The 10,492-nt window shown below is 45.3% G+C and overlaps 1 protein-coding gene across 1 annotated transcript in view; it reads right to left on the reverse strand.

Annotated features, from left to right (window-relative positions):
• The window catches only part of PANK2 (pantothenate kinase 2), a 43,517-nt gene extending 33,368 nt beyond the window's left edge, over positions 1–10,149 (reverse strand). The window contains 2 exon segments of the mRNA XM_045086057.1: positions 9,229–9,985; positions 10,021–10,149. Of these exon segments, the coding sequence (XP_044941992.1) occupies positions 9,229–9,985; positions 10,021–10,149 (886 nt within the window).
• Positions 10,150–10,492: the final 343 nt, after the last annotated feature.

Consider the following 10,492-nt stretch of genomic DNA (forward strand, 5'->3'; position numbering starts at 1 on the left):
AAGCAGACTCCATGCTGAACACAGAGCCCAACACAGGGCTCAATCTCATGACCCTGAGATCAGGATACAAGCTGAAACCAAGAGTCAGGCACTCAACCGACTACACCAACCAAGCACCCAAAGCAAAAGGACATTATTAAAAATAAAAGCAAGATGTAAATGAAATGAGAAAAACATCATCAAGAGCAAAGCCACAGGAGAGCTGATGAATGAAAATCAAGCTTTGGAAAAGTCATTAAAACAAACAAATTTCTGTTAGGTATATCTAGATGCAACTTTTCCTAGGAAGGAAGGAAGGAAGGAGAAAAGTAAAGGAAAAAGTATATAGTCATGGGGCACCTGGGTGGCTCAGAGTTAAGAGACCAACTCTTGATTTCAGCTCAGGTCATGATTTCAGGGTCATGAAACTGAGCCCCCTGTTGGGCTCTGCACACAGTGGTGAGTCCACTTCTCTCCCTGTCTCTCCTCCTCTCCCTCTGTCTCTGCCCCCGTCAAGTTCCCCACTCATAGCACTCACTCCAGCCCACTTTCTCTCAAATCTTTAAGTATATAACCAGAGACTGTGCAAGCATACTATTTTGTACAAATGGACAATATACAATTTTAATGTTTGAAATGTACACTAAACAGGGGCACCTGAGTGAATCAGTTGGTTAAGCGTCTGCCTTCAGTTCAGGTCATGATCTCAGGGTCTGGGACCAAGCCTCACATCGGGCTCCCTGCTCAGCTCCCTCTCTCCCTGCCCCTTCCCCCCTTTTGTGTTTTCCCTCTCTCTCAAATAAAAAAATGTTTTAAAAAGTACACTAAACAGAAAATTAGCAATAAAAATGGAATACAAAAAGTGGCTCAAAATAAGATCAAAATCACAAATCAAAAGTACTGGAAAATTTTAAAAGGGTATCGAAGATCTACCACCCAAACAAGAGCAAGAAAGTCTGAGTCCCTAATAGTTTCCAGCCAAACCTCTAAGAGCTTCTAGAGTACAGAAAAAAATCTAAAAAGATTCCCAAGTTATTCTAACCTCATTTCAAAAATAGAAAGAAGTATCTCACAATAAAATGCATTAAATTATTAAACAGAATTCACTTATGCACTAAGAGTAATACACAATGGTCAACAAAGATTCTTCTCAGTAACGCAAAAGATGGTTTTCACATTAGAAATTACCTCAATATATTCCAAAGAAATAAAAATTAAAAGACTCAATTAAAATAAAAGAATAAAAAAATTTTAAGTACATGGATTAAAAAAACATAAATACCAATAGCTGTTCCTATGTAAGAAAAACCCAACATGAAAATGACATGGAAAATGTCACATATAATAATATTTAGAAATAAATCATAATACTAAATATGTACTATCACTATTAAAATAGTATACTGAAAATCATAGCAGTGAAAGAGGATTATTCTGTTCCAGAAGAGAATATTGAGTATTACTAAAATGTCAATTCTCCCCAAGTTAATCTAACCATGTCAGTGCAGTTCTAAAGAGAACACTGTAGTTGACTCCCCAGCAGCCATTCCACCTCAGTCCCAGGGATAGTCCTGAACTTTTTTTACACCTCCAAAAATTCCACTGCCAGTGACAGGCCTAAACCAACCTGGCACAAGTCATGCAAAGTCTGTCCCTGGCATCTAGAGGAAAAGTTTCTTCGCCCAAGCACACAACAGCACTGGATATGATGGAAGCGAGGAGATTTGATTCCTGTTTTCCTATCTGCAGCACCATTCCTTTAACCATCACCACCACCATCGCACTTAGCAGAGACACAGCACGCCATCAACAAACGTATCACATCAACAATATTGGAATCCGAAGGTGTGGACATCTAAGACCTATGGAAGATTAGTCCTTAAATTAAGCTTTACTTGGGCGCCTGGGTGGCTCAGTGGGTTAAGCCGCTGCCTTCGGCTCAGGTCATGATCTCAGGGTCCTGGGATCGAGTCCCACATCGGGCTCTCTGCTCAGCAGGGAGCCTGCTTCCTCCTCTCTCTCTGCCTGCCTCTCTGCCTACTTGTGATCTCTGTCTGTCAAATAAATAAATAAAATCTTTAAAAAAAAAAAAATTAAGCTTTACTCCCATTTCCTTAGATTAAAAAACCAAAGCATTAATATATGGCTATTATATTTTAAATGATCAATTGTTAACAGCCAAGTACTTGACTGTATAGCTTATTTAATGCTTGCAACAACCATATAAGGCAAATATTATAATCATCCCACTTCACAGATAAAGAGAAGTGTAGGGGTGCCTGGGTGGCTCAGTCAGTTAGGTGACCAACTCTTGATTTGGTTCAGGCCATGATTTTGGGGTGCTGGGAGTGAGTCCCATGTCCAGCTCTGCACAGGGTGTGGAACCTGCTTAAGATTCTCTCTCTTAGAGTGCCTGGGTGGCTCAGTGGGTTAAGCCACTACCTTCCGCTCAGGTCATGGTCTCGGGGTCCCGGGATTGAGTCCCGCATCGGCCTCTCTGCTCAGCGGGGGGCTTGCTTCCCCCACCTCTTCCCCCACCTCCACCTGCCTCTCTGCATACTTGTGAGCTCTCTCTCTGTCAAATAAATAAAATCTTAAAAAAAAAGAAAAAAGGGCGCCTGGGTGGCTCAGTGGGTTAAGCCGCTGCCTTCGGCTCGGGTCATGATCTCAGGGTCCTGGGATCGAGGCCCGCATCGGGCTCTCTGTGCGGCGGGGAGCCTGTTTCCTCCTCTCTCTCTCTCTCTCTCTCTCTGCCTGCCTCTCTGCCTACTTGTGATCTCTCTGCCCCTCCTCACCCACCCCCTCAAAAAACCAAAACAACAAGAAGAAAACAGAAGTGCAAAAGGGCCCAAGGTCCAGTCAAGAGAAGGCAGAGGTGGGACTCAAATCCAGACTTCCTAAAACCTTCAACAAGCCTCTTTCCACAAGTATCTATACAAACCTAAGAGCAAAGAACACATATTCTTGAGTTAACATGAAAATAAAGTTAAAAAGAAGTTTAATAAAAATAATATTTTAAATAATCAGGAAGGAGGCACCTAGGTGGCTCACATGGTTGGACGCCTGCCTTCGGCTCTACTCATGATCTCCAGGTCCTGGGATCCAGCCCTGCATCAGGGCTCCCTGCTCAGCAGGGAGTCTGCTTCTCCCTCTCCCTCTCTCCCCTGCTCAAGCTGTCTCACATGAATTAAAAAAAAAAAAAAAAAATCAGGAAGATCAACAATATATAAAGAAAAATAAGGAATCTTAAGCAAAGCTCAGTTCATATGTTTATTATAACCTCTAATGGCTTCAGGATTTTTCTGTGTACTCATTGAACCATTTACATATCCAAGAACACAGAAACACTGAGAAGCATGGGAGGTTCATTAGACACATGCTCTTTGATAATGGCTGAGAGAACTGCATCGGGCCACAGAATTCACCCTGTCCAAAGGGGTTTAGATTCCTATCACTGACTGCAAGACTGCCCCAGATGCCCTAATAAAATGAAAACTGGAATAAGCTTTCCAATCCTTGTTCAGAACACTGTGCTTCTGCTGGGAAAAGTCACGGAAAAATGAACTTTTGCTATACCATCAGTCTTTGTATCTCACCAACAGAACACCTATTTATCACTTCTAATTCATGAGTCATTCCATTAATTTTCACAGATATTTTAGTGGGTTTGCAACCCTTAGCCTATTTCTTGATATTAAAGGCCTCAAGGTACTCAGTCTAGACAATTCACACTTGCCTTAGGACAAGCTTCCAGAAAGAATTTAAGCGCTCCCTCACAGGTTGCAGCACCATGTCTGTGTCATAATGAGTTTCAACAACTGAAATGCTTTCCAATAGGAAATAAACGGTTTATAGAAGTGTGCTCAATTTCCACCATTATGAATGACATCTTTACTAGACCACATCTAGTTAAGAATTGCAAACCCAAACCTCTAGGCTGGTCTAGGCAGCAATCCTTGGCCTCACCTTAAAAGACATACTTTAATAATAATTATTCTTTTTTTTTAAGATTTTATTTATTTATTTGACAGACAGAGATCACAAGTAGGCAGAGAGGCAGGCAGAGAGAGAGGAGGAAGCAGGCTCCCTGCCAAGCAGAGAGCCCGATGTGGGACTCAATCCCAGGAACCTGGGATCATGACCTGAGCCAAAGGCAGCAGCTTAACCCATTGAGCCACCCAGGTGCCCCAATAATAATTATTCTTATTTAAAATAGTTTTAACTTGGAGACTAAGTTAAATTAGTCCACCTTCCCTAATTCTTAAAAAATATTATAGATTTTCAAACCAGCAGACTCAAGAATAATCTCTATGTTCAGGAAATATAAACACATGAAACCTAGCAAACTACTAAAAACTAAAGATGGCTCCCACTTTCAGAAAGCAAACTTTAAGACATTATTTAGAAAAGGGGTTTTCACAAGCTAGTCAGTCTTGCTGACATAAAGTGAGGAACAACACAATAAACTGAGAAAGAACAGTGCCTGAAGTTAAAGATACCTCAACAACATGAACCTGAAAAATGCTCCCTAGGTTATAAATGTAAGCCCAAAAAACATCACTGGTCTTTTAAATGACCATTCAAATAACTATTCTTTTCTGCCTAATAAGGTCCTCTCTAACAGCCTACAAGTCTATTGTATTCATTCTCTCTCCTTTTAATATGTGTTTAAGCAAAAAAATATTTTAAAGCATACATCACTTCTTACCTAGGGTACCCCTAGATAAAAAGAGGGTGGGGATGCCAACAATGAACAATCATATTACCTAAATGCATGATTCACACATATAGCCCCTAAAATAACATACTGTACCATTTTACACAGCTACATAATTGGACTATTTTTAGGTCCTGCTTAATGCTGCACATGTTATACATCCAAAATGAAGGGCTTACTTTGATTTCATTTAGATTTAAAGTTGATAAAGAGGTTAAAAAGCATCCTCTCCCATTCTCTCAAAAGTAGGCTACAAGAAAATAGAAATCTTTTTTCCTGAGCTCCTAACATGCAGCCTTCCCTAAATCCCCAGCTGAAGATGAAACACTGAATAAGGGACAATCTCCCAGGGCCCCAGCACCAATTCCATCCTGCCAATAGCCGATGCTCCCAAAAAGCTGAGGAAAAGCAATCCACTTGCCAGGCTAGTATTGTCAAACTATAAACAAAAGCTTTATTTTTCAGATCAATGGTGGTTAAGGATAGATACTCCATGAATGGTATGAATCCAGAAGAAGCATGTCCCAAGACTTCACTGGCATACTACACCATGCTTGAGAGTCACCTTCAAAGATCCAGCTTGTCTCCCCACCCATGGGATACTGTCATCCCAACCTCCCACACCTCCTACACATCTGCTGTACATCCGGGACTCTTGATTGAAATGCATGTTCTCTTGTTACATGCCTGTATACATTTGTCAAATTGGACATTTTGCTGTATTTAACCGAGCCTCAATGAAATTTTTAAAATTAAACATAAGCATTTCTTAGACCCGTTTGCAGACCTGAAGGGGTTTATTCTTTTTTAAGCTTCTGAGTGATTCCATGTGAGAACCACTGCTCTAGGTTACACTGCACATAACTTCCCTCACTCAAAAATGGGGAAAGTCAAGAACATTAGGTCTAAAGTCAGACATCTAGAATCAAAAGACAGCTCTGTTGGGGCACCTGGGTGGCTCAGTGGGTTAAGCCTCTGCCTTTGGATCAGGTCATGGTCTCAGGTTCCTGGGATCGAGCCCTGCATTGGGCTCTCTGCTCAGCGAGAAGCCTACTTCCCCCTCTTTCTCTGCCTGCCTCTCTGCCTACTTGTGATCTCTCTGTCAAATAAATAAATAAAGTCTTTAAAAAAAAAAAAACAGACAGCTCTGTTATTAACTCACTATTCACCCTTGGACAAAGGACAAATTTCACTGACATTGCTTCCTCATCTGGAAACTAAGGATTAAAAAAAAACCTACTACACAGGATAGTTTGGGAGACTTAAATGTTATGTTTATAAAATATTTGGCACAAGGCCTAACACAAGTAAGCAGTACATAACCATCATTAGCATCTTTATTTCCATCATTTTAGATCAATCTTTACTTGGTATTTCTTAGTCCTATGAGACATACACCATCTAATCTAAAACTTCTGAAGAGGGCACCTGGGTGGCTCAGTAGGTTAAGCCTCTGCCTTCGGCTCAGGACATGATCCCAGGGTCCTGGGATCCAGGCCCACATCGGACTCTCTGCTCAGCAGGGAGCCTGCTTCCTCCTCTCTCTCTCTCTCTGCCTGCCTCTCTGCCTACTTGTGATCTCTGTCTATCAAATAAATAAATAAAATCTTTAAAAAATAATAATAATAAAAAAGTAATAATAAAACTTCTGAAGAACTTTTTTTTTTTAAAGATTTTATTTATTTATTTTTCAGAGGGAGAGTGAGAGCGAGCACAGGCAGACAGAGTGGAAGGCAGAGTCAGAGGGAGAAGCAGACTCCCCGTGGAGCAAGGAGCCCGATGTGGGACTCGATCCCAGGATGCTAGGATCATGACCTGAGCCGAAGGCAGCTGCTTAACCAACTGAGCCACCCAGGCGTCCCTGAAGAACTTCTTAAACACAGACATGCCTAGCCTCATCCCTAATGTCTATGTAAGTCTGGGATGAGAACAGGTTTGAGAATCACACTGCTCTAGGAAACATGTGTAGCAGAACAAGATTATAATCAGGACCACAAGAATTCCTAAAATAAACTGAGCAGCTCCTCCTTGTTTCAAATGATGACTAGTCTCCTTTAGTCAAGTAGTATAAGGACATCAGAAGGAGGCGGGCTAACCATAAAAGAAAGGTGGCACTAACCTATAGCCAACTTTCCCAAAGATAAATACAGAGATTTAGTCTTCACTGAATTCTCTCAAAGTTAAAGCCATTCTTGAAGGGTTCAGCAATCAACAGGCTCTCTCTCCATTGAACCCGGAGCACCACTGGATAATAAAAGAAAAAATAAATGGAAGAAAGAACAATACCTTGTTTATTTCTTTGGCAGTTCTCATTACCTGAGATGGCTTTTCATGATTTATCAGAGAAAGCAGTAAAGCAGACCATGACAAGCACCAAACATAAAAATAAAAAAGTAAGCCCTACAACACGAATAACGGTCTTAGTTCCTTAAAAGACATCTCAAAACCACCTTACATGCCACCCCTAACACCCAAGACAGTTTAAACCAGAGTTTTCCAGAGCTGTCTCTGAGACACCTGTACCTAAATGATATGAGTTTTAAAATGCAACTTCTTAGAACCCTCTCCAGATTCTGATTCAAACAAATAGAGATGGACCCCAGGAATCTGCATTGAACTCCCAAGGTCATTTCTATACTCAATATTTGGAAGTACGTCGACAGGACCTAGAAATATTCACCTCAAGTAAGCCTCGAACACAAAAGATGGATATAATGCAACAATGAAGAAAACAGCTAACTGAAAATAACTCAATAAAGCATAGTTGGTTAAGAGGATGTATGAAGCTGGACTTCCTCAATCTACACTTCTATTCCACCACTCACAAGCCATTTTATACAAGGCTAATGTGCCCCAGTTTTCTCATCTGTAAAATGGAATACTACCACCTACCTCAGTTAGGAGTACTAAGAAGTTATTAAAGCTTTCGGAAGAATGCCTAAAAATTTTAAGAAGAGTGCCTGACCCTTGCAAACACCCAAAATACAATACTTATTTAGATCCTTATGGCCAATGGTCTAAAAACGGTTGGCTCCATGGCTGGAATTCTTATTTGCTGAATCCCTGGAATTTACATCCATCTGTAACCATGTAGTAGGAAACCAGTAAGGAACTAACATTGTGCAATGCTTAAAAATCAGATGCTTCTCAAATAAGATACAAACCAAGTAACTGGCTCTAGAAATGGTATAGGTTGAGAGCAGTTAAGCTGTTTTCAAATTTCTTTCAAGAAGATAGAAAACGACAAAATAACTGAGACTCCCAAACTTTTCACAGCAAAAGAGGGCTACATTTAATATTTAATCATCCAAATCACAGAAGATAAAGGTAAAGCAAACCAGGTGGACTAAGGCATCCAGTAAAGACCTCAAACTCACCCTGCCACTTTCCCTCACTCTCATAATATGCATTTAAAAAGCTGACTGGGGCGCCTGGGTGGCTCAGTTGGTTAAGTGACTGCCTTCGGCTCATGATCCCAGGAGTCCTGGGATCAAGTCCCGCATCAGACTCCCCGCTCAGTGGGGAGCCTGCTTCTCCCTCTTCCTCTGCCTGCCACTCTGCCTACTTGTGCCCCCTCTTCAAATAAATAAAAAAATAATCTTAAAACAAGCCGACTTCCTGAAAGAGAAATTTAGCGCGGGGCGGGGAATCTAACCACATGTAAAGTGTCACTATATGATAAAGCTCTTATCAGAGTATTAAGACAGTGGATACTTTCAACAGTAGCAACAGCTGCCAGAGGACCTGAACTGAAGACCTGTTAAAAAAAAAAAAAGAGGGGGAGGGGGGATCTGTACTAGGTTATCACGCAGAAAAAGCAGCCTGATAATAAAATGGAGAAACCGATTCCCCGGAAAAAGCATATGCAACTGCCAAGGCGAGATTCCCTCAAAAGAAAAAGCCTTCATGCCCATAATGCTAGTCCTGAATCGTATCAGCAAACAGATGCAAAGAAAACAGAAGAGATATCTGGGTGAGAGATGACCCGAATTCTCACGGGAAGAAAAGCAGCCAAAGCTTAAGTGCACGGAGCACGGAATCCAATTTTAGGCCTGCAGCAACTCAAGGGCCCGTTAACCATTTCCCAGGAAGCCCGAAATCTTCAGATTAAAGGGATCTGACGTCTTGGACAGCTCTCTGGAAACCCAGGACAGGCAGACACTGGCGATTCAGAGGACTTAGGGGGAGGGGCGGCGGTGGAAGAGAGTCAAAAGAAGCCTTCTCGAAGATAAAATCACGTGACTTGCGGGCAAAGAAATACCCAAGGAGCTAAAATAAGGGAGAAAGGGTCCTGGGTAAAGACCTTCCAATCCCCCAACCGGGAAGCGCGGTCCACTGCGCGAGAGGGTTGGGCGAGGGCCGAACCCCGATCGCCAGAGCTTGGACCCGAGGCCTCCAGTCGGCTGCCAGCCCATGCACCAACCTGGGACCACCGTGCGAGGGCACTGTCCCCGCGCGAGCGCGCGGGAAAAACGGCGGCCGGGCCGGAAGGGGGCAGGGCGAGCCGCGAGGACGACCCGCCGGGCACTTACGCTGCCGCTTCTTCCTAAGGCTTTCGACGCGCTGGCGGGAGACCGAGGGGGCGCCGCTGTAGGAGCCGGGCCGGCTTCGTCTGACGCCCTCCGCCGAAGCCGAGGCCCCGACTGGGGGCTCCGAGGCGCTGCTTGCCCGGCGCCGCAGCAGCTCCCGCCGCCGCCCATCAGGCCCTTCGGGCGCCGGCTCCCCTGCCGAAGAGGCGGAGGTGTCGGCCGCTCTACCGTGGCGTTCCATGGGCACGCCGAGCCGGCCCGCTCCCATCCGCAGCAGCCACCGCTGCCGCCCGAGCCAGCCCCCCAGCGCCGGGTCCCTGGTCGCCTCCTCCGCGGCAGTCCAACCCAAGCAGAAGCGCACCCTCCGCCGGCCGCCTCTTCCGTTGCGCCAGCGCGCAGCAAACCAATCCAAATAGGCTGGAGGCGTCCCGAAGGCCTCGCGTCCAATCGTCTCCCTCACTCAAGGAGGATCGACAGTGCCTCCGCCCAATGAAAGGCTCCCAGGACGGGGCGGGGCGGGGCGGAGAGTGGCGGGGGAGGGGACCCGGGCTGGGCCGCGGGGAAGGCGGTGTTGCTGAGGCGAGAGTGATGGCGGCACCGCCCAATGGACGTGTGGGTGGAGGGTCCAGCGCACCCGCCCGCACAGGTGGACGGGTCCGCTCCCCAGCCCCAGCGTCCCGCCCCGGTGCTGCGTCCGGTCTCTCCCGGCCCGCACCCTCCTCCAGCCCAACAGTGGGCCCCCCAGCGTCTGGCCGCCAGACTTTGGCAAAGAGAAGGACTTGGACCGCGGCTGACCTTAGCCTTTGTCCCTCGGCCTGGTTCCGCCGCTGCCCTCGAGGCCGCCAGCTCCTCCGCGCTATGTTTTTTACCACCACTCTCTCTCCCAGCACAGCCACGGGCGTGTTTGGGCGAAGCCCCCTCCATTCTGTCTGCGTTGGAGAAATGTTCCCGGTACCAGAAGGAATGAAAGGACTGGGGCTGGTCTCCATGGCAACTGGAGAAAGAGGTGGGTTATAAACCCTTCGCCACCCGCCTGTGCTGAAGGAGGGGGTGTGGGAGCCGGGGAGTAGGGTTGGCGTTTTGAAGGACAGTCTGGACTTCTTTTCTGTGCGGCGCACTGGAGGGACATAGAAGGATTTGGTGGCTGCTTTGAAGCCTGTTAGGGGTGTGTGCGTGCGCGTGCGTGCGCGTTAATCATCCTCTTCCCTTTTCGGGGGTGGAGGCGGGAACATGGTCACCTCCAGCCTGAGATACCACTCACTGCAGC

The sequence above is a fragment of the Mustela putorius genome, unplaced genomic scaffold (assembly GCF_011764305.1).
Source record: "Mustela putorius furo isolate JIRA1106 unplaced genomic scaffold, ASM1176430v1.1 tig00000874_pilon_pilon_pilon, whole genome shotgun sequence".
Taxonomy (NCBI): domain Eukaryota; kingdom Metazoa; phylum Chordata; class Mammalia; order Carnivora; family Mustelidae; genus Mustela; species Mustela putorius.